We start from the raw sequence: 25,358 nt of genomic DNA, 5'->3' as shown, positions 1-25,358 counted from the left end.
AGTGGAGAAAACTTTCTATAAACTCCATTTTGATGTTGCACAACTCTCTTATCAGCCTGTGTAGGACAGGAGTTTGGACTTCATGACTCTCCCTTGCACTAGAGGAAACCGTCTATGCTTTTACTGCAGAGAGTTTTATGAGCAGCTTAAATCCCAAACCCAAGAGTATTAAAAATATGTGTAACTCCCAAGCTCAAGTGAAGGAAGTTCATGTTTTGAAAATTCCCCCTGCTGTTAGAGAGCTGCGTCACCCAGCAGCCTGGCTGAATCTGGATAACAGCAACCCAACCGGGAAGTGCAGCAGTGCACACGCTCGGACTTTTCTTTTGTGGCTGGCCAGTTCCGTGTGCACTCGCCCGGAGCCATGGCACGGCTCTACTCTACTGCTCCAGCCCTGCTGCTGTGCACCCTTGCTATGCTGTTCAAAATGTCTCTGTCAGTGGACCATGTGCCGATGCTGCTTTGGTCAACTCAGAGGTAAGAAATCTAATAGAATGTATTCCTGCTTATGCTATTGCTCTGTGTGTGTGCACGCAGAATTATATATTGTGTAGCATCGATTCTGGTAAATCAGCTCATGGCAATAAAATTTTTCAATAAATAAATCTACCTCTTGGCCATCAAACAACCCAATAGATCATTTTACCCATTTTTATTTATAATTTTAGTGTTCTAAACCAGGCAGAAAGAAGTAAATAAAATCCATAGTCTAAAAATCTGAAGTAGATGTGCTTTATTCACCCTAAGGCATCCTTGAGATGTCTGTCTCATGACTATTGGAGACATCGTGACTCAAAGTCACGCCATAAGGCAGTGTCACAAAAAGGAGCTGACCAAAAACTGTGTAGGCAACCTTAGTCCTTGCATTCCTAACTCCTGAACCCTGACTTTTCACTTTAATGTTCTTTTTAATACAGGTTTTTAAATACACTGATGGACATATATGTACCAGTTGTTAGAAACAACTGCAGAGTCTTGACAGATCCAAAGAGACACATGAAATTCAGGGGTTTGCGTATAATTTATGAAATAAGACTGAACCTGTCTTAAAAGAACCAGATACAGAACCCTCTTTTTCCAACCAGGAATTTTATTCATGCAGACTTTAAGGATTTTGTTTGATTTCTAGGGATTTCCAGAAATATGGCAACTTGGGCAAGTTCAGGTCAATACTGGATATGTAAAGTTGTCAGAAGACTATGGGCCACTTATTTACTGCCTTTGACATATGTCTACTCATCTATTATGCATTTCCAAAACCTGAAACTCTGTTCTCTACGGGGACCACTGCATATAGAAATCTAAAAATTTTGAAAAAGTTTGATTTGGTAGCTTTGACTTTTTTTTTTCCTGAAGAAAATAAATTGATATCTCAACATCAAGGGGGTTTTTGATATTCAAAATACTTAGTGATTCACCCCTATATAAGATGGGCATATGCACGAATAATAAACCTTTGTATTTAAAAACCAAGTAAATATTGGAAAGAGCTGTTCTTAGCATAAAAGTGATCCTAAGCATCTAAGAAAAGATCAGTGCTTCCTTTGTCCTACTTCCTAGTTTATAGAAGCAACACACCTATTGTCAATATAAACAAAGTCTTATCAGTTAATCTCTCATGGTCATAAAAGCAAACTTTCCACCAAGATGCAGTTATGGGCTTGTTCTACTGCAGATTGTTCTGGTTTATACAAATCTAGAGTAAGAAAATCAGGATAGTGGACTGGTTAAGCCAGTTTCATGTTTTCAGAAATAGAAAATTTTCTGGAAGAAATCTTCCTCCTGCATTTTGAATGCATTTGCATTTTGAAAGGAGAAGTTCTTGTGGAGCTGAAATTAGTTCTAGTGAAGGTCGATGAAGCAACTGAAAAGAAGGTTTATATATTTATTTATTTATTTCTAAAATAAATGAACTCTAACAGCAACTTTTGGTTGCTAACCCTTGACTCTGTGCTTTACATCTTGGTACTTTGCAGTGATGCAAGGTTTGCAGTGCATGATCTACAGGCCCATGAAATCTGGAAACCACTATTAAGAATTTTAGGAAAGTTAACTACAGAAGTGCAGCAATTATCAATGGATTTCTATTTACTTTGTAGGAACATGTCCCACCAGTTTAAAAGCTTAGTGCTTCATTGATCAATAGAAGTTGAGATTCACTGATCTATTCCATCACCCTTTGCCACGTTATCTGTTAGGATTTGATATTGAATAGTTGAAGAATAGTACATTTTGTTCTTATTTAGAAATAGTCAGAGTTTTTAAAGCCATATCCCAGCTGTATTATGAAATGTAACACTTCAAAATCTGTCTTATGCATTATTATTGTACTATAATCATGTTATTAAAGATAATGTTAGAGATGAAACCTGCAGCTGACAAACACATGTAGTGCACAAAGCATAAGGGAAGTGTGATATCAGTCCTTACAGAGACATTAGTAAATCAAATACCTCTTTCCTCTATAAAGAAAAATGCAGATCTCTACTTGGAGAAAAGTGATTTTTAAAAAACAACAATCTTTCTCCATTCAACTTGGGAATAACTCAGTAGGTCACAATGTTGTACTTTTCACAAAGAAATACTAATATATCACTGGATATTCTCCAAATAACTTTGACATGAAAAATTTTCCTTTATCTAACATTGGCCTTTAAACTAATATTCCCTGGTTGCTTTTCAAAGCAGGAGAGATTGAGAAATTCTTATTGCATATGATAGACAGAAGAAATTTGATTTAGCCACTTTGAACCAATATTCAAAAGAATTTCTCTCCCTCCATAGAAAAGAGAGGGAGTTTGAGGAAATAAATTCATTAAAATTAGGTCTTGCAATTGCGCCCTCATGTGTTTGTTTTGGGAATGATTTTTGCTTATAGTAATTGAAAATATATTACTGCCTTCATTTATGCTATGCTTATATAGAAAAATTAATGCTTTGTTTTAAGTTTCCTTAAACTTATGTGCAGGAAAGCACATACATTAGCAAAGATGCTTGTCACTGTGAGCCTCCACGGCTGAGGACCCCTGTATGGTTCTGTGGTGGTGAGTCTGATGCACCTGCCATGGGGGTGACTGCACAAGGCTGTTGCATATTGGGACATAAAACTTTGTGTGAGCAATCAATAATAGCAATCAATATGTCTGTTGACCAACTGCCCGTTTCACCCCATGTTGTTGCTTACTGATCTCTTGCTGATCGCTTGAGGTGAAGAGTTCAAAGAGATGGACTGGTTGATTGCATTCAGTAAGGCACACCATCAGTGTATCCACAATCTGTGGCAGTCACATATCTCCGTTTCACCCTGCAATTCACAGTAAATCAGCCAGGAAAACATACTGACTGGGCAACAAAAATGGTAAAGAGGCTGGAGCACAAGTCTTACAAGGACTGGTTGACGGAGCTGGGGTTGTTTATCCTGGAGAAAAGGGGGCTGATGAGAGACCTTATTGCTCTCTACAACTACCTAATAGGAGGCTGTAGGCAGATGGAGGTTGGTCTCTTTTCCCAACTAGCAAAGTGGCAAAAGAATTGTGGGCTTTTCTTGGTGTCTTGAACCATTCCGTTCAGAAGAGCTTCTGCCGCTGGAGGTGGCTTTTCTGAGCAGCTTCTGCAGAATGGTTCCTTCATCATGAAAACCTTAGGAGAGAACATGTTTACAATAACACTGAAGAGACATTTCTACATAACAGAAGCTTTTATTAAAAAGTACTAGTTTATGACAACTTATGGTCTAGTCTGAGTTCTACTCCTCTTGACCAGCAACATACCTGCTGGCAAGTGTTTTGGGAGTTCAGATTGCCTCTGAGAATTCTCTCTGAAGGTTTTCAACATGTTCTTCTTCATTCCACTTAGTAACTAACTTTTTTTGGAAAGATGCAACTGTGCTGTTGCACACAAACAAGAAAATAGAGAAAGACATTACCCTGTTGGATGAAATTCATTCCTGCTTTAACACAGTTAGATACAGGAATAAATGGGCAAGTTATTTTTCTGTTGAGTAGAATGAAAGTAAACTGAACTGTAAACTTAATCTAAAAATGAGTATATCGTTATCTGCCGCTGCATATTTAAAGAAAGAAGAGGTATCATCATTGGTAGGAAATTTTACAGAAAAAAAATTATTCTTTTGCAGATCACAGTGGAATCCAGACACTGCTATGCATGAAGGGCACGTTTTCTCAGCACAGGAGCTGACAGTACTGTTGCAATCTCTTTTTACCCAGAACTACAGAAACCTCGTCTTGTTTCTGCAAGATAGGGTATGTGACATCAATTCCTTTTCTCTCACCAATGCTGAGTACAAGTCTACCTAAATGAAATGCCATGGCTCCTTCTCACCAACCTACTCTCTTTGTTTTTCAGCTTAGTGTAGATGATTTCACATACCTCAGTGAATCCTATGGCAACAAGAATCCGTTTCAAAATGTTCAGGCAAGCATTTATCTCTTTTATTTCTTTATATGCAGTATTTAAAATTAAAAGAGAAAAACAAGTAAGAAAGATGCAAACAGACAATAATTGTGAAAATGGAACTGAATTGCAAAAGTTTTTCTATTTAAATTATTTATTGAGATTTTTGCAGTTTAAGCAGATACATTAAAGGAAATCAACTGAGTTTAAAGATGTGTGCTTTGTAGCTCTTTTATTTCTAAAGTTTTCAGAATTCATCATAACTGACAAAATTGTTCTTAAACATGCTGCAATTTTCTATTGAAAAAAACAATAGAAACTTCAAGACTGAGACCCCAGAATTCTATTTTGAAGCCACAGGAAGAAAAGAAGTTATAGGAATCAATCGTTTATTCCTTTCAGAATTTAATACCTATTTTATTTTCATAGCAATTGAAGCTCATACAGGGAGTTAACTGTTTCATATTTGAATTAAGATATCAATAAATACTATAATAAATACAATGCTACTTGATTAATTTGAAATAAACTCCAGGCACAGAATTTAAAATGGAGTGCTCCTGAGTCAGTCAGCAACTTCAACTTCTGTCCTCACTGAGAAGGTTTACAGATTTTGGGCACAGCATCTATGATTGTACTTATATGACAGTTTATCAAAGTGTAATTAGACAAAATGTTCACACATGGAAGTGATAAAGATATTCCTGGAGGCAGTGCAGGATGAACAGAGCTAATGTAAATGATATCAGAGCACACAAAGAAGTGTAAATTCCCAAGCATTACACAGCAAGCACTATGTATAATTAAATACATAAATATTCTCACATTACCTATCTCTACATCTATATTAAGAATCTCACATCTTCCTTGCATGGCTGAAACTGGAGATCTTTATCTCTTTGCCACATAACAGCATTTTAGCAGTGATGCTGGAACAAAAAACAACTATTCAGAGTACATACATGGGTTTTCTGAGGAATGAATGGGAGTCATAATCAGTTGCAATGTAAGGATCAGTGGTTGTGTCTGCAGGCAGATGCACTGGTACTTCTCTGGTATACCTTATTTTCTCTGGGTTTAACATCTCTGCAAGGCTGTGTCTGGAGCAAATTTTTGTTGCTGTCTGACTGCAAAACTGGTTTAATTTCAGCAGCTGTGTGAAATGCATTGCAATGTGTGGCATTGCAAATTGCTAATGATGTGGTGGTCTTATTTAAGTAGGCCTTGGATGTTTAAGAGAAGGGGTATCAAAGTATATAAAACTTCCTTCTTTTGCCTCGTAATCAGGACTCCATCAGTACTGCAGAGATTAGAGGCTCTAAAGGCTAGAGGTGAGTCCAGAGACTAACGGGTTTAGAAATCAGGCAGTATGCTGGGTGGATTGGAGACTTACTGAGGGCTGGTGAGGAGGTCCCCAGATAAACAAAAGGTCATGTTGAAGTAAATCTTTGGTCTGTCTCTGGCAGAGCAAAGATTTAAACCCAAGTTTTCAACAGCCTGAATAAATGTCAGCCAATGTTTGCTTTCTAACTTTGCCTCTGTCCCCTCTCTGTCTTGGAGCTAAGAAATTTTTTCTCATTCTTTAAAACAGGAAAGTTTTTTTTCATCAAATTGCTCACCTTAACTCCAGCACTTCCTAGATTTGTTCTGTTGGACTTTGCAATCTTGATGCTTTTCTAGCATAGTCTGGGAGAGGTGAGGTGCTGTAACATGAGTGAAAGAAAATGAGATGTATAAATTGCATATTTCTTTTTCACCTAGGTGCCCCTACAGAGGGTTTTGTCAGTATCTATTGCATAGAGTTTAGTTTTTATTGCATAGGGTTTAGTTTTTAGGTTCAGAAAAGGATCTTTATAATCATCTAGTTCCATACTGGATGTAACAGAATTTACAAAAATTTGCTTAGTTGCTATTATATTAGTTGGACTTCATTTGAGATACTTTGGCTAAGAAATCCATTCTTAATCTTGCTATGAAAAATTGTTATAATATTCATACAACACCGGACAAAGTGAAGGTTGAGTTTGAATTTTCTCATTGGGGAAATTAGAATCTTTGATGCTGCATAATCACAATTATTTTTACCTTCACAGTCTATATTATACAAGTGATCTGTTAAGCTACAACAAAAGTTCCATGTCTCTCAATTATTCTCCTTTCAAACTACAGAAATGCAAATTTATTCATAAACCTAAACTGGAGATTTCGCTTAGAATGTATATGTGTATGTAGCAGCATGTGTACTACAATAAGAAAGTGTTATTTGTAAAAGAGATAGAAGCCTGTAAACCTCAGACACATTTTCAGATATTAGATTTGTTCAGCTACATTAGCAGCTGTTTTGAGCTTTTGGTATCACTGGGTTTGTATGCTATAAGAGAATTCTATTTCCAATTAATACAAAAGGAATCTTATAGGTAGATCATTTCTCTCGAACTTCCAAACTACTTTTAAATTAAATAATAAAATACAAAAATTAGCATTTGGGGAACTTCTTTGTCAAGCAAAGAAGTTGCTACCCTACAAACTGTTTTTCTTTAATATTAGCTTTGGTTTTCCCTAGACAGTGCTCAGCTCCTTAGAACTGCAATGTATGGTAACAAACTCCAGTTAGTGGCCAGCTGTGCAACAGCATAATTATGATTGTAAGTCATTGCCATTCGTGGTCCTATAACTCCATCGTATCCTCACTCAGTGGTCATAGACTGAGGAGTACTATTTAGTCACATGTGATACAGAGGTCCTAGTATAGTTTTGATTTTCTTTATTTCATTTCTTTTAGTTTTATTACATTATTTTTTGACAGGGAAACATGCAGAACTGCATAATAATCAACATAAAATTCATCATAGATTTATTCAGTGACATGATGTTTGGTTCTCTAGCCTGCTCTAAAACACTACTAATATTTTTCCAATTCTGATCACTATCAGCCTCTGAATTTCCATTTTCAAAGGGCTGTTGTAACTCTCAAGGTTTCATTATTGAAGGGTAACACTCAGTTCTGTTACCTACTATTGTGTAGATAAAATTAGGTTTGTTTTCTTTTTACCCTGCGTTCCGCTAAAATCAATTTACATTGAATCTTATCAATCATTCTGTTGCCCAAGAGGTTGTACCATAAGTTGCTTCTGTAATTCATCAGTCAGCCCTTGCCTTGAATAATTCAGCATAATGAGTAGATTTCATTAGCTCAATATTTATATCATTTTACCAGATAATTTACGAACATATGGAACAGAACAGACTCCAGTGCAGTAACATATATTTTTTTCTACCCCTTGCTTGCTGTATCTTTACTTATCCTTTACCTACCTTCCTGTGAAGACTGCCTCTCTCTCATCAAAGCAGCTTCATTTCTTTAGCAGTCATTGCCTTTTGTGGATCCAAGTGGACGGTACCAGGTAGAGCTTCCTAATGTGCATGACTATTGACTCCTTTGGAGATTTTCAGCAGAATTGTGAGGCAAAACTTTTTGTCAAGCTTTTCCCCAGTATAATCCTTCCTTGTTGTTATAGTCTGTATTTAATTCTTTGGAATACTTCCTCCCTATCTTGGACTTCAGGTTTTCTTCTCTCTAGTTCTTTGGATTGTTCTGTAACCCTTGGAAAAAAAAAAATCTCATGTTTCCCGCTATACAGCATAATAGTATGGAGGTTTGTTCAACAGTACTTCCTGTATTTGCAATACACTTTATTAGCAGAAGAACATCAGATCAGTTTTCATTAAAATCATAATGTATTGCTTTATGCATACATTTGAAGGATACACCTATAGTGTAAGAGTTTATAAGATAGATAGTAATTGGAAAGTTAAAATTAAACAATTATAACTTTCTTTGCAGTTATCACTGTGTGTAGAAACAGATGTCCTTCATATTCTGTTTAAATAGATTTTTCTTTTTTTACAGATAACCCATTGACCAATGCTGTAGAACATAAATACAATACTTTAATATTTTAAATGACATACAATTAAAAAAAATAATCAAATTATTTCTTTTACATGGAAGAGCCTACCTGCTTCAAACATAGCTTTCCAGATATTTCTGCAGCTCAAACAGGAATCTTTTTCCCAACTAATATTTTTTATTATAGGACTGTCTATCAACTTTGATGCCAAATGAACTAATTCAGAACTATGAGTAGGCCTACACAATCTTTTACAGGCAAATGCATAAGTTTTTAATAAAGATTTTAACAATAAGTTTTTAGTGATAGACCTAAATTTACTCCATTCAAGCTTCAAATGGCTTAGGTGTAATATCAATGCAGTTATAACACTGAAGTAAGGACAAGTAAGTCTGGGCATAGATTTATCCTAATGCAGTTACTTCAGGATGGCTAGAAATGTGGACAGTCATCCCAAACCTACCTTCAAAAAACCCTGACCAGTGGTATATGTCATCCAAGAATGATGTTTCTTGTCTGTTTCACCAGGGAGATTGCTTGAAGGGACACTAAAGAAAGTAAACGTGCTCATAATCAAAGCTGCCCATAAACAGGTTATAGATACTGCATTTAGTGTGGGAAGTTCTGCTGTCAATCTAACGGTTCAATAGGAGGTTTCCTTCCCTTTCCCTTTCCCTTTCCCTTTCCCTTTCCCTTTCCTTTTCCTTCCCCCCCCCCTCCATCTCCCCGTCCCTCTCCCGTTCCTAGCTACTGTGTGGTTGTACCTCTTCTCTTTAACTTGATGAAAAATCAGGTGTTTCTCAATAGTCCTCTTCATTCTCCACCCTCTTTTGCAGTTCTCATGTTTTGAACAATTGTAGTAACTGAAATCCTAAAATGTGTAAAGCAACATAGGGGTATTGAAGAGAAAAGTGCACTGTTGCCAAATGTCAAGATGGACTAACAAGATGTGTGTGATTAGAATGACTGAGGCTAAGGAATTGATATCCAGCTGTTTCTACCCTTCAGATGGAAAACAGTTGAATACCAATGGCTGGATGCTGAGACAGGTGGCAGTGTAGGATTGGTTAGGAGCAGAGGCACAATTCAGATATTTCTCAGTAATGATGTATTTTATATCTTATTCTACAATATATGAGTAATCTACTTAATATATATCCTTGGAAAAAGTGATTGCTGTCATTCTGGCTGCTGCTATGGGACAAGGGATGAAAATATTGAAAATAAAACAAAATCATTGAAATGCTCAGAATTTCAGCTCTAAATTCATATCTGTAAACAAAACAAAATTTATCTTTTCCTTCCAGGTGGTGCTAAAATTGCTACTCAAAGACCTGTGAACAAGATCAGTGCTTTCTGCTCTATTTCAGTTTCTGCAGTTTTTTATTTATCAGTCTGGCAAGTCAGACAATACTGCATAATCCTCCCTTATAAGCATCTATAGAAATGTGAAAATAACTAGCCCTTGCCTAGGAAAGAAAACGTGAACAATTAGAAAGAACCAAAGCAGGTCAAAAAAGTGGTAGGCAGCCAGAGACAAAAAGGAAAAAAGAACAGTAGGAGGAAAGTGTTAGCAACACTCCAACACTTGCATCAGAGGGAGAGAAAGAGTCTGTAACAACCTGAATATCTGAATGTTGGATTAAGTGACAGACTTAGTCTAGACTTAAATGTAGAAAATGGGAAAGCAATGTTAACAAGTTGTAATTAATTTCTCCAAGTCAAGTCTGTTTTTCTCATGACAGTAGTTAGTGAGTGACCTCTTCCTGACCCATGAGCCTTTTGTTTTATTTCCTCTTCCTTGTATAGTTGAAGAGAGCAGTGACAAAGCAGATTTGGTTGGCACCTGGCATCAGGCCAGGGTCAACCTACCACAACATTAAAGTTGGGGTACATTAATTTTGATAATTTTCAAAGTCTTCATCTTGTATTTTGTTTCCCCAAATATTTAATTTTATTATCAAGAAAAATCTTTGGAAAGATGTTTTTTTGACTATGAGGGTTTAAAATTTAAAGAATGAGAATGTTTTTCAATTCATTTCACTCAAGTATTTTTATCAGAAACTCAGCTATGAGAATTGTAAATAAGCTGATGGATACCCTGATGCTTTATCATCTGAACCAATTCAGCCTGAGCTTTATAAACAAGCAAAGCTACTTTTCTACTTCAAGTAGAAAGTACATGACATAAGCTTTGTTTGTTTTTATGTCTGGAGGCTCTGTACATCCTGAAATATATAGCTTTTGTTAATTAGCAGTTACAAATTAGACACTTGTCTGTACCATGTGTAGGATGTACAGAGTGTTTATTATGCAAAATATGACTCTTTACTGAAGCTGCTGGAAATGGAGGTGTTTGACATTGTTCCTTGTCACTCACGAGGGCATTTAGTTAGAGGGTTGTGTGAGCTTCGGTTTTGGCAGCGCTCATCTCCAGTACACTCTTAGCTTGAGAACTTCTACATCATCTGTCTCTCCTCTTACACCACACGTGTGGAAAGGACAAGTAAGAAGATGGTGTAACTGAGCACTTTAAGCTTGCTGCAAGAATATTCAGGAATAAGAGCAACACAAGTGTCTCTCCACTGCCCCTTTCCAGAAGCAGGCTGCAGCCAGCATCAGGCTGGTGAGAATTCACATGATGTTTATCATGGTGGTTCCTCACCTTGAATATTAAATTAAGGATACTTCAAAAAAAAAAAAAAAAAGGTTTGTGTGTAATTATTAAGCAACTAAATATTAAGCAAGTAAATAAACTGTTCATAAATTTATTACAGGAAATTCTTCAGTCTTCTCCTTCATCTTTAGTTTTGCCAGCTGTTGACTGTGAGGCTACCAAGTATCTTCTGAGCTTTCTTCAGGAGTCAGGAGATTGGAAGTTAACAAATGTAACTAATCTCAATGTGTCTCAGCTGGAAATGAATGCATCCGAAGGAAACTTACTGGTGGTTCAACTACAACCGCTTGTCAGGTAGGAGCTTGTCACAAACAGAACTGACCCAAATGTGTGCATGAATTTTAGAGCTTTTGCAAACATCAGTTGTATTCAGGAAATTAAAAAAACAGAATAGAAGCTTACAGGGCTCTTACAAGGGTGAATTCAGTGTTTTCCAAAGCCCCCTGATGAGCTTACCAGGTGTAATAGATGAATTATGTTGAGCAAGGCAGTCAGGTATGTCTATTTTGTCTGACTCATTATATGAGAACAAAGGGACAGCTGATAAAACTAAATGACAACACACTTTTAGCAGAAAGGCTCAATTATTTTACTCAACACATGATTAACCTGCAGAATTAATTGCTAGAAGGCATACCAGGGGTCAAAAAAACCTGGCAGAATAAATAAGCAAGCAACTAATCATACAGACAAACCTGAAGCTAATATGAATAAAGAGACTGATTTTCATCACTCTGGAAGGAAGAGGTGGACTATAATTCTTCATGTTTCCAGCCCTATGAGGACTGTGATTTAACAGTAGAGTGAGACTGTTCCTTCAGGTGAATGTATATTTAGAAAATACAAGACATAGTTGCTCAGCTGCTCCTGCTCTTTCTTCTTCCCAGCCTTTTACTTGGGCATTTGGACATCATGACACGCATGTCAGTGTAAGGTGCGTATATCTGTGTCCGAAAGAAGTGCAATTCTAGCTGTCACATAACTGCACAAAAAGAGGCATGATACTTGTCTTAAGGAGCTCATGTACTAATGGTAGACAAGGGGCCAATGCCAAATGAAAAGAAAACTGCCCAGAGATTGATCGAAATAACATCAGTAGCCTAGGAAGTTTGAGGGGTTTAAGGAATCAGCTGAAGATATGGTCCTTGTAATTTTAATGGCTTTGCAGAAGAAAAGGGTCATTAGGAGGAGATGAGAGAATGATAGAGGGACTGACACTGACCGTAATGATTTTACTAGTTAGTATCTTCATACGTTTGTGGTTCTCAATGTTTTTCCTAGAAAAGATTTTTAATTATTTTTCTTCCACTCTTTCTGTAGTGGTTTAAAAGAGATTTCCACCCTAGAAGCAATTGCTGAAAATGGTAAGTAATATGACCAAGATATAACCAACATTTCATCATTTAAGTCTGTGTTGTCACTGGAGCTGATTGTGTACTCTAGTTCTTGGTCTTTGCTTTTTACTATTTAAAGATTTTACTCCCCCCCATCTGTAGTACTTATAAGCAGACAATTATCATAGTGTTGAAATACTGAGTGTCTGATTCAAAATCCACCAAACTGGATACTGCTCTGTGACCTGAAATGTAGTGATAATTCATCTCTGCTTCAGGCATGGGTCTTTGTTCGTGCTCCAAGTATGAACCCTGTGTCTCCATGCAGCTTGGACTACCTCCTTGTTTCTCACCTTGCACACTGGGAGCTGAAGGTGCCAGGCTCATCCAGCAGCTCCAAGGCCTTGATCTCAACAGAGGGTGTCTGCATGAATAGGAAATGTTTTTCTAATCTTTGTAAAACAATTCATTGCCTTTGATATCAGTCTTTTATTGGGATTGTGGTTATTAAGGACTACTTGTTAGAGTTGAATCTTTCCATATGACACTATAAAAAAACCTTTTTCTTCCCTAGCGTCTGGTTGAAAAAGAGGTGCCATACACCAAAGAGGCACTGAGAGGCATCTCATTTTTTCACAGGGCTTTCACTTACAACTCTAGATTAGGGATTGAGTTATAAGGTCTGCAAATCACTGACGTGGTAGTTTTGGGGGTATACAGTGTAGTGTAGTGGGCTGATAATTAAACAGTGTTATTAGTGCCAATGACTGTTTCTGTTCAGAGCTGGGGGTGTAAAATCAGAAGGAGTTTTGAAATTAAGAAAAAAGTACCTTAGTACTGAAATCATTAGTGAGTCCTTTTCTATGTTTTTGCAGTACTCCAAAATGAATGGGTTTTATACTCAAGTGGTTGAATTTCCACCTCTGAATGGCAGAGGAGTTATTTTGTTCTCTTTTCTTGTCCCCAGAGCATTAAGCCTTGGCTTAATATTGGCCTTGGCTAAACATTGGCTTTTTCTTTATGGGACAGTTCTTTCATCAGCTGCACAGACTGTAGAATAAGCTTCCCAAACCATAGAATCATAGAATATGCTGAGTTGGAAGGGACCCACAAGGATCATTGAGTCCAGCTGCTGGCCCGGCACAGGACAGCCCCATGTGCCTGAAAGCATTGTCCAAACTCTTCTTGAACTCTGTCAGGCTTGGTGCTGTGACCAACTTTCCTGGGGAGCCTGTCCAAGTACCCAGCCACCTCCTGGGTGAAAAACCTTTTCCTGATATCCAAACTAAACCTTCCCTGGCTCAGTTTCATGCCATTTCCTCCAGTCCTGTCACTGGTCACAAGAGTGAAGGGATCAGTGCCTGCCCCTCCACCACTTCTCATGAAGACGTTGAAGATTGCAGTGAGGTCTCCCCTCAGTCTCATCTTCTCCGGGCTGAACAAACCAAGTGCCCTCAGCCACTTCTCAAGTGGCTTCCGCTCAAGGCCCTTCACCATCTTCATTGCCCTCTTTTGGACACTCTCTAATAGCTTAATGTCTAGCCTAACTGCACACAAAATTCAAGGTGAGGGCGCCTCAGTGCAGAGCAGAGCAGGACAATCACCTCTCTCAACTGGCTGGCGATGCTTTGCCTGATGCACTCAGGACACGGCTGGCCCTTTTGGAGGCCAGGGCACACTGCCTACTCATGCCACTGTTGTCTCAGGCCACTTTGTTTTGGAAAAGCTAAGTTAATGGGTGACCTGTGGGAGGGTGGAAGATCAGGCTATGCCAATTCTTGGGTTAGTGTCAGCTAGCTGTTAATTGGGAAAAAGATGTGTGGATCAGGGAAGATGTGCCACTTTGCATGGCCAAGTGCAAAATCTGCACTACTGCTCTCATGTAGGCATATAATTTAGGGCCTTTAAAGTATGGTGGACAACCTGGGCCCTTTTCCTTGGAGAATTTGAAAATACTTCATGAGCAAGGTAGAGTTCTGATCACAGACAAAGATCTATATCAACTCCCTGAAGCTTCTCTGAATGAAGGAATTGCCCCTAGAATCTTCCCAAAGGCAAGAGTTATAGATGCTACTGGTAACTATAGTTACATGTAGCTCCTTTCTGAAGTGAAATGCAAATAACATGTTATTTCAGAAAGCTATTGATTCCTTTAATGAAAGAAAAAACTGAAGTCAATCTATGCATTTTTATAAGTATTATTTTTTCTTCTGCAAATTTTAGCTGAGACTGATGAGAATTTCCAAAATTTATGAATCTATGAATCTATGTTATGTAATGCCTTAGATCTCCATAACCAATATAATTACAGTAGTAGTAGTTAAGCAGTTGTTTTTCTGACTAATAAGTATATTTCTTATAGTAGATCCTTTTAACAATAATTTTTAGAAGGAAAATATAAATAGCTATGACTCTTGACTGGTATAAGGCAGTCAGATTGGTTAAAACCTGCAGAAAAACCAATGCATTTGCATTCTTACAGAAGCTAAACATTTTACTCAGCCAGGAGACCATAATTAGGGTAAATAGAAGAGATTAAAGAGGATAATAATGAAAGCTCCATTTCCAGTACATGAAAATAAAACACAATTTCTGTAAAATATAACCTCAAAACCTGAGAAATCTGTGTGTCCAGGCTATAAAATATCCATTCACCAGTCTGGTACATGGATGAGAAGTGGAAAGGCACTGAAACAGTAAATGTGAGTCTGCTTGCTTGTTTCTCTAGCAGTCCAAATAGCAAGACTAATAATGTTCATGATTCACAACTATTATGCTCCTTATTATAAGCAGATGTTAATATTTCTGCATAGATCTTGAAAATACTTATCGGTTTTAAGTATTTGTTGCAACTGCCTGTGGTTTCAGAACTGAAGGAGGATCTTCTGTAGAGGCATAATTGACTTCTTTGAAAGGTCCTCTCTTCCTTGCTAGACTTCTCCTTCCTTTTCCAGAAATATTCCACCGTATTTCTCCTTTGGCCTCCACTGTAGTCAACAGCAAAATTTTCTGTATCCCATTGAGGGTGCAGAATCAGGCTTTAAATCCACTGAAGCCAAAAGAAATATTGTTGCCAATATTATGCATATTACACTCCACACTAAGCACTGTGTTTTGAGTATTGTTTCTCAGTGATAGGTTCTGTATACTTTGTAATTCACAGAATAATACTTCTTAAACTTTATTATTTATTTATTAATTGGTCCCTTGACTAACAGTATATGCGTCCTGCTCTCATCTCTTAAGTGATTTCTTCTGCTCTTGTTTTCAATTGCCCAAAGTTCAAACTTTTGGGCACTGTTTCTATGATATTTACCTTTCAGTTTCAAAATCACTCCTTTTTCTGTACTGTTGTAATGTATTTTTTGGTATTATTTTAGTGAAATTTTGCATTTGTCAAGACACTGAACATGTCATCCCATTTTTACCTATTGACCTATAAATGGTATGAGCGCTTGAATTGCTTAAATAGAGCAAATAAGCTTAAACATCTAGCTTATTACTTCTCCAACTACTGTAGGATTTTAGCTTTCTAATCTTACAGAGTTTGTTAAATTATACATATTTCTATTTACAGACAAAATAATCAGAAAAGTGACCATGGATCTGCAGGAACGAGGGATTCATTTTTCAGTAATTTTTACTGCAGCGAGACCTTCAAGGGTGAGTAATCTTCAGTGCCTAGAACTGTCAGATTTTTATCATTCAACAACTTAATGTTTACAGAGAAATGCTGTAGATGATTTTAAAGATTGCACAGGAAAGCAATCTGTATTATATGAGGTTTTGACCAGAAAATATTACACGAATTTTCATGTACGATAGCTATATCACATAACTATAGAAGTTTTACTGTTTTAGGAGACCATAAATCTGCCATTGTCTTTAGAACTTGTTGTTTTTAGGAACTGTAAATTATGGATTTTTTCTCCATTTAAGTCCAATGGTTTCATAGTGAGTTCTGCATGGAACCTTATCAAGCTTCAGTAAAAACAGTGTTATTAATTTATTGAAGGCTAGTAATGTATCCATTTTTAAATTAATTAGTTTCATTCCTTTTAGTCAGTACTTAGTATTTACAGCTGGAAGTTAATAATCAGAACATCATTTATAGATCACATCATATCATGTTAACAGTAAATAGCAATGCAGAATAGTTATTTATGAAGAGTTATCTTTTTTATGACATTCAGGTTGAAATCAAAAAATATTCAATTTTTAATTTTAATGTGATTAAATGAAAGAGAGTCCTGCCTTGAGGAAAACAGAATCCAGTTGCCATTATAAAGAGAAACATATGAGAGATGGGCTGAATCCTAAAAAATGCAACTTTGAAAGAAACACGTCTACCTGTTCCAGTGGTAACACATCTGAGTTCCTGATATGGTAACACAATCATAGAATCATTAGGGTTTGAAAGGATTTCTAAGATCATTTGACCGATCACCTTTGACTGAACACCATCATGTCAACTATATAGCACTAAGCGCCACATCCAGTTTCTTCCACACTTCCAGGGATGATGATTCCACCACCTCCCTGGGCAGCCTGTTTCAATGTTTGACAATCCTTTCAGTGAAGAAATTCTCCCTGATGTCCAACCTGAACCTCCCCTGGTGCAGCTTGAGACCATTTCCTGTCATCCTGTCACTAGTTGCCAGGGAGAAGAGGTCAACACCCACCTGGCCACAACCTCCTTTCGGGTAGTTCTAGAGAGCAATAAAGTCTCCCCTGAGTCTCTTCTCCAGGCTGAACAACCCCATCTGCTTCTCATATGAATTGCTCTCTAGACCCTTCACCAGCTTTGTTGCCCTTCTCTAGACTCGTTCCAGTACCTCAATGTCTTTCTTGTCATGAGGGACCCAGAACTGGACACAGCACTCCAGGTGTGACCTCAATAGTGCTGAGTACAGGGGAACGATCACTGCCCTGGTCCTGCTGGCCACACTATTTCTGATACAGCCCTGGATGCCTTTGGCCTTCTTGGCCACCTGGGCTCATGTTCATTCTGACTGTCAACCAGCACTCTGAGGTCCTCTTCTGCTGGACCACTTTCCAACCACTCTGCTCCAAGCCTGTAGTGGTACATGGGGTTGTTTTGACTCAGGTGCAGGATTCAGCACTTTGCCTTGTTGAGTCTCCTACAGTTGGCCTTGGCCCATCGATCCAGCCTGTCCCCATCCACCTGCAGACCCTTCCTACCCTCCAGCAGATCAACATTCTGGCCCAGCTTGGTGCTACCTGCAAACTTACTGAGGGTGCTGTCCATTTCCTCATCCACATAATTGATAAAGAAGTTAAACAGGACTGGCCCAACACTGAGCCCTGGGGAACCCCAATAGATGTAGCACCATTCACCACGACTCTCTGGGCCCAGCTGTCCAGCCAGGTTTTGAGCCAGTGAAGACTGTTCCTCTCCAAGCCATGGGCTGTCAGGTTCTCCAAGAGAATGCTGTGGGAGACAGTATCAAAGGCTTTACTGAAGTCCAGGTAGACAACATCCACAACCTCTCCCTCATCTGCTATGTGGGTCACTTGGTCATAAAAGGAGATCAGGTTGGTCAAGCAGGACCTGCTTTTCCTAAACCTGTGCTGGCTGGGCCTGATCCCCTTTGTGGTCCTGTACGTGCCATGTGATTGCACTCAAGATAATCTGTGTCCATAACCTTCCCTGGCAATGAGGTCAGGCTGACAGACCTGTATTCCCTTGATACTGCTGCTGACCCTTCTAGATGGATGTGACACTGGCCAACCTCCAATCATCTGGGACCTCCCTGGTTTGCCAGGACTGCTGGTAAATGATGGAAAGTGGCTTGGCAAGCTCTTCCACCAGCTCCCTCAGTACCCTCAGGTGAATCCCATCTGATACCATAGACTTGTGAGTGTCTAAGTGACACAGTAGGTCACTACTTCCTCTTGGATTACAGGCATTCTATTCTGTTCCCAGTTCCTGTCTACGAGTTCAGGGGGCAGGTTACCCTGAGGATAACTGGTCTTTCTGTTGAAGACTGAGGCAAAGAAGGCATTAAGTACCTCAGTCTTTTCCTCTTCCTTGGTTACAACATTCCCCCCTTTCCCCTGCATCCAATAAAGGATAGAGATTTTCCTTGGCATTCCTTTTGTTGTTAATATATTTATAAAAACACTTTTTATTATCTTTCACAGCAGTTGCCAGATTGAGTTCTAGCTGAGTTTTTGCCTTTCTAATTTTCTCTCTATGTGACCTAATGACATCCTTGTAGTCTTCCTGAGTTGCCTGCCTGTTCTTGCAAAGCTTGTAAACTGGTTTTTTCTCTGAGTTTGTTTTGTTTTTTTCCTTTAAAAAAGATCCAAAATAAAAATTACTTAATTATTGTGGCTCTTTACTGTTTGAAACCAAAGGCACATGGGCATTCTTAGCTGAAAATTGCATTTAGAACAACTGGAATGAAAAATATTTTTAATTAATGAAAGAATAGAGTTAAGAGAAGGAATTTTTTGATCGATTTTAAAAGTTTGTTGAGTTTTAAATCTCTGCATATTTCAAAGGCTTTCTAAATTAAAGTAACAGTTCAAGCAACTGAAGCACTTCTAAATAATTAAATCAATGTCTTTTAAGATATTCTACATTTTTTAAAAATTAGCAATTTAAACTTTTCTTAGTTGTATAAATTCAATGCTATATTGAATTTATAAAAGCCATTTGAAACATTTTTTTCCCCTCATGACAACTTTAAGTTATTTTACTGCACTCAAGGTACTTCTGTACGGAGCTAGAAAAGGCAGCATAATGTACCTTTGAGAGTTCATCAGTCTGTATATTTGCATGTAAACTCTTCTTAGCATGTATTGCATGTCTTTGGCTGTGCTTGAACCATGAAAGATAAGAACTGTTTCATAACCATAAGCAAAAGTACTTAACTCCCTTCACTTAAGCTATAAAGTTTCTATTGTATGATCTAGAAGCTCCCCAGTGATAGCCAAAATCAATACATATGAGAAGTAAAAGGCTTTAATCATATTGAGAAAGAGTTTACATTACTTAGTGCATTTGTAAATCAATAGCAGTCATTCAGTATGAGAGATTTGCATTTACTAAGTTGCCTTATTCTCAGTGATTAAGGAGATCAGCTTTAGGTAATTACACTTGAAAAAAATTAAAGGACAACTCCTTCTAGTCACTTAAATTAATTTTATATGATGAAGCTCCCAAAAATGGGCATTTTTGAGATGCTTCTCTCCCAGAAGCTCTACCTCCTTGCTGTTGGGCAGTGAATGGCTTAAAAGCATCATCACATTACATTCATTTGTTCTTCCATTGCCTCAAGCAGAGAAAAACAAACATGAGAAATGCATATGTTGGAAAAGGTTCCAGACTGATATTGGCTTCACAGAAAGTGAATTAATGAGACAGGAAGCAAAACTCCCCTATGATTGAGCCTCTTTTCTGATTTGATGAGAAAGAGCTGCTTGGTTTAGTCAGTGCAGACAGAGATGCCTTTGGGCTATCATAATTATCAGTTCATTACCCCAGCACATGATGGAGATTTGTTCAGGCTGGCTCTCGTTCTGTTCCAATTTCAGCATGATTGGAGGGCTAGAGCACCACTTCTATGAGGAAAGGCTGAGTGAATTGGGATTGTTCAGCCTGGAGAAGGGAAAGCTTCAGGGTGAAATAATTGCAGCCTTTCAGTACCTGAAGGGAGCCTAAAAGAAATCTGGAGAGGGACTTTTTACAAGGGCATGTAGTGATAGGACAAAGGAGAATGGCTTTAAACTGAGAGTGTGTTTAGATTAGATATTAGGAAGAAATTCTTTACTGTGAGGGTAGTAAGGCACTTTAAGAGGTTGCCCAGAGAAGTTATGGATGCCCCATCCCTGGAAGTGTTCAAGGCCAGGTTGGATGGGGCTCTGAGAAACCTGGTCTAGTGGAAGGTGTCCCTGCCCATGGCAGGGGATTGGAACTACATGATCTTTAAGGTATCTTTCAACCCAAGCTATTCTATGATTTGAAGCTGGAAGGCAGAATTAAGACTCTGAAAGAGAAACTGCTTTGTGACCTGCTTGAAATGGTTTCACTAAGCAGTTCATGATTCCTCCCATCATCTCATAAAAGAGCTGCCTTCCTCCAACAAAGCAAGTGCTAAGTCTTATGACTTGTTCTGAAATGCTTTGCCTTCTAGGTGGCTGAGTCGGGGTGACACTGAGAGAATGACTTGTAACACCTAATTCTGAGCAAGTGAAGTGTATAGGTCTACATTTGAAGTTATCAAACAAGGTTCTCTTTACAATCAAGGACTTTTTAGGGTATAATCCTTCTGACTGTTTTGTAGGGGACAGCTGCAGAATGATAATCTCCTTTGTCTCTGACAACCATAAAGGCAGTCCTCATGCTGAGGTCAGATCTTGATATATGTTTAGTCAGACAACTCTCACTCAACATTTCTCATATTTTTTTTCCATTAAAAAACAGAAACTTGTCCCAAGAATTGAGGAGTCTCCTGCCAAGACCTTTCTTTCCTTTGAAACTCATTTGATTGCTAATTTTTCTTCTGGAGAACAAAATGCCTCTGCAGTCCTTGTTCCACTCTTGCGTCAGTAGTTCTCGTGAATATATAAATTTCTGTGTTCTTGGGGTCTTTGATCAAGGTCACCCTTCTACTTGTGCTTGCTGCTAGTTATGTTTTTTTGCTTGTGGTTGTAATGCATAATTTTACTCTGCTGTTGTAGTTGGAGAGGTTAAAAAGGCTGCAGTGATTTAAAGTTAATGCTTCAAATAATAAATCTCATCATGTTTCCCATCCTTCAGATTCTCATGGTGTCCATGTAACATTTTTACTAGTTTTCTTCTGAAGCTGCAAGAGAGTTTTATAGTTGTCATCTTTTTCCAGTTAGATTGAATGCTAAGGGACTACAAATTGCTAAAAGGAGATTTATGGCTATGTCCCAGCTGATATTCGTTTTGTTGATTTCGCTTGTTACAGATGCACTGTGAAATGCACTGCGAACCTTCTCTGCTGCCTCCACATTTTCAGAGAGCTTCAGCTACCATCAGCCTTGGGCTGCTTCATTTTACAAGCTTTCTGCTCTAGTTGGTGTTTCTGTGTGTTAAGTCTTTGATTCCACTCAGATCCAAGCAGTATGAGTTATAGAAACTTTATTCAGCCAAAAGTAACATTGGAATCTGCAGCACAAGTGGTTACTTTTGACTCTTAAAAAACACCTCTTGATAGTATCCTGAGGTGCTATTGATGTGCACCCCAGCTGAAAAGAGTATGAAAAGTTTTTATGTTCTTTGGCAAGTGCTTGTGCTTACATTTTCTTTGTTTCTACCTTCTACCTAACATATTTTTTAAAATGCATCACATTTTGCTCTGCTTCATCTTCCACTTACATCCAGCTCCTCTCTGTTTTGTTGACTATTCCTTTTACCACTCTGAGGAGACTAAATGCTGCAACAGCCACCCCATTGACTTCACAGCTTCTGGTTAATGGAATGCTTTTGACCATTTACTATACTTAAACACTATATAAAATGAGCTTTCCCATGAATGAAGCATTAGAAAAATGCTTATAATGCCATTTGCAGGAGTTGCAGGGGTGAAGGTTTAATATCCTCATTCATCCTTGAATACAGGAATTGCCTTATTCATTTAGTCTTGTATTTTTACATTTGAGCAATTATTGTTTAACATAGTATAATAAAGCATCGATGTTTCCAGCCTAAAAGAAGAAAACAGAGGATTTCCTCATCCTTTAGTCCTCTCCTCTCCCCACTTAAAGAATGCCATTATAATTAAAACTAAGCTTTGACTTGTAGATGAAGAATGTACACTTGATTATTTCCTATTTAACTCAGTTTTGAGCATTCTTTTCTTATACAGATAGAATTCAGTTTTGAGTATATTTTTCTAATACAGGTAGAGTATTTTTAAATAATTACAAAGAATCATTTAAGGCTGGTTGTAGCCAGTTAGTTGTCATGCTGGAGGGGAAAAAAGAAAGAGGAAAACATTTAGCAAAATTAGCTTTGAAATTGAATGACACAGATGTGAGACATGCTTGTTAGCAATTCTGTATGATTCATGCCATGTGTTAGTGGGGAATTCAGGGAAATAACTGAAAACTTTTAACTGAAAACCTTTAACTCTAGACTTTGCACTAAGGTGAGTTAAGATTCACTTCCTTTAAACATTTTTACAACTTTAGCTTACATTTTACATTATGTTTATATATATATATATATGCTCATTGACTTCACTGCTAAATGAAGGGCAGCATGGAAGTAAGATATTATTCTTATCTGATCAGAAAAATTTTGTTATTTTCTGCTGTTAACTTTTTAAGGCATAGATGAAGCCTGTACAAATGTTCCATACAGATCAAATTAGCAAGTTGTGTTTATTTTGCATTTAAAACTAAGGACTGGGAATACTGAAGTGGAGGAGGGATGGTGGAGAAGGACATGGGTGAGGATGAATTGTCTCCCAAGAAAAAAAAAGGAATTTGTAAAATGCAGGTATAAAAATTTCAATGAATACTCTAAAAGATACATATATATATTCATATATGAGCAGAGGTCATAAACTAATAATTTAGAATAAAATTAAAGTATAAGGCTAAAATAGGATAGAATATATCCTATTTTACAGTGTGTAACTGTAAACAAACATATTGATATGAAATGTTGGTAGGCATGCTAAAAACTTTCAGGAAGGAAAATTCCAAGGTTATAAAAGTATTAGAGTGAGAGAATAGATATGTAAAGGATGGCTGTTGTGTCTTAAAAGAAGTTAGGATTCAAGGAGACAAAGATAAATATTCTGAGAATTCTAGAGTCCTATTCTGAGAACAGTCTTTGAAGGCAAAGGTTGAACACAGCATCCAAGTGATATGACTTTAACCTAAAGATCTAAATAATCCATCTATCTGTGATTTGATGAATTGTCCAGTAGTCTCTACTAATTATGTTGACTGACACTGTTTCTATCTGGAATACAAACAGTTTTAACACAACATATTAAAAGGTCAAAATATATGTAAAAAAGCATTTTTCCCCTCACCCTCCTCCTCACATGGAAATATACCAAACCGTGCCATAATTAGCAGAGTGAGATAGAAGTAATAAAGCCATGCTTCAAAAAGCACACTCCTGTATGCACAAGGAAAATTAAAAGGAATATAAATTCTTGCAAATTTAGTACCATATTATATGATAGGCCTAAAGAGATTCAGAGGAATGATATGCACAAGACATAAAAACTATTCATAAAAACACATTAGACAGGAATTCTTTCAGAGAGTACTGGATCTAATGAAAAAGAAGAACTCAGAAAAATGAGTTACAATGCAAAGCCAAATGACCTGTGTGTTGATTATTGCTATAGTAGAACATAGACAAGTTCTCAGTTCAGAGACTTTTTTCAAAAATCATTGAGCATCAAGAGCTTTTTCTGCTACTGAGGTGGCAATAGAAGAGATTTCAGAATAAATCAATAAAATTAATAGTGTCATATCATCAAGGTTGTATGTTTTTCACCTAAGTCTAAACTAAAATAGGAAACTGCCAAACTGTCATCGTGATTTCTAATGTACAACTTTTAAATTATAATTTGTATAATATATATGAAAATTATGAAATAGTTCAACCTTCATCTCAGAGGATGAGGAATTTTCAAGTGTGACATGGCATTTGGAAAGCCTACCTTCCATACTGACAAAATTAATTGAAACTGAAGTCATAAATATGTGGATATATATAAAGAAAATACAATATGGATTCAGTGTTCTCTGAGAGGCATAAAATGTACAGGTAGAAGTAATTGTGTTGCTAGAGTAAAAAAGATAAAAAAGTAGAATTATTTTGGAGACAAAGTAAAAAACATTAAAGGTAGGAAACAAAGGGTAAAAATAAAGGATTAATGTTCACAGTGGGGAGTATTTGCCAGTGGAATTCTATGAGGATTGATGCTGATGCCTGTGCTGTTCAACAGAGTCATTAGTATTGAAAGGGGGATGAAATACAAAGGTGCCAGAGTTTGCTGATGTACTGACAAGTTGTAGAAACCACTCACAGCACTGCATTACTGGGTGATAAAAATACAGATGCAATCCCGTCTGAAAAAAAAGTAACACATAAGGAAAGCCTTAAATATTCATATTGCACTGTAGTGAGTGGCTGCTATTTCTCAGAAGAGGGATCACAGTGCAAATGTGGGTAGATCTCTTGGAACACCCCATCAGTCAGCAGTTGGATGAATAGCAAGCAGAGCGTTACCCATCATTTGGAAAGGAGAAGGGCAAGGCAGCAATCATCAATTAATTCACTAAGCCCTTGGTGAGTCCAAGTCTACCAGTGGAACAGTGCATGTGGTTCTGGACTCCCATGTCCAAAGGTTACAATTAAGCTATGAGATTAAAATATTTTAGACAGGAAAAGTGACAATTCAAGAGGGAAATAATAAATAAAACCACCAATATCATGAATGGGCTGAACATGGAATAATTACTCACTGTCTCTGGACAGTATTCATGACTATCATCACTCACAGATCATAACACAGGAATTCAGAGGCACCAAGTTCCTTTAAAGAAACAAAGTAAACTATTTTTGGATGACAAAAGCACATAGCTTTCAGTAACTAGATAAACTAATGGAAGAAAAATAGGAAGGATGGATGGAAAGAAGATCCTAATACATGTGTTCATTTGAATGCAGCCTTCAGCTCTGAAGGTTTCTAACCCAGAGATTACAGAAATCAAAGAGGGCATCCCAGGACAAGTATTCTTTGTATTTACCCTTATCTTATTTTAGCTGCCAGTTACAATCAGGATCACTGGCTGTGAGCTAGGTGGACCTTTGCTCTCATACAGGTTAGCTGTTCTCATGTCTTGGCAGTGGAAGTTTTGGGTATTGACATAGCATTTCTCTGGGACAGGACTGTGAAAAGTAATATGTAACTTATTTAACTAAAGGCAAAGAGCCGGAAGAGGCAGCCAACAGACTAAGTAAAGCTTAGAATCTCACAGAGATTCTAAATAATC

General features: G+C 37.5%; 1 protein-coding gene across 1 annotated transcript in view; it reads left to right on the top strand.

Moving 5' to 3' along the window:
• Positions 1 to 281: 281 nt before the first annotated feature.
• Positions 282 to 25,358, top strand: part of ATP6AP1 (ATPase H+ transporting accessory protein 1) — a 45,562-nt gene continuing 20,485 nt past the window's right edge. Inside the window, exons 1-6 of the mRNA XM_018067965.1 lie at positions 282 to 477; positions 4,136 to 4,262; positions 4,366 to 4,434; positions 11,102 to 11,295; positions 12,322 to 12,365; positions 15,913 to 15,998. Coding sequence (XP_017923454.1) covers positions 365 to 477; positions 4,136 to 4,262; positions 4,366 to 4,434; positions 11,102 to 11,295; positions 12,322 to 12,365; positions 15,913 to 15,998 — 633 coding nt within the window. The 5' untranslated portion in view covers positions 282 to 364. The remainder of the gene's footprint in view (positions 478 to 4,135; positions 4,263 to 4,365; positions 4,435 to 11,101; positions 11,296 to 12,321; positions 12,366 to 15,912; positions 15,999 to 25,358) is intronic.

This window comes from Manacus vitellinus, unplaced genomic scaffold (assembly GCF_001715985.3).
Source record: "Manacus vitellinus isolate BGI_N305 unplaced genomic scaffold, ASM171598v3 scaffold_13_pilon, whole genome shotgun sequence".
Taxonomy (NCBI): Eukaryota; Metazoa; Chordata; class Aves; order Passeriformes; family Pipridae; genus Manacus; species Manacus vitellinus.
Note: the sequence above shows the minus strand (reverse complement) of the source record. Positions and strands in the feature narration are given on the sequence as shown.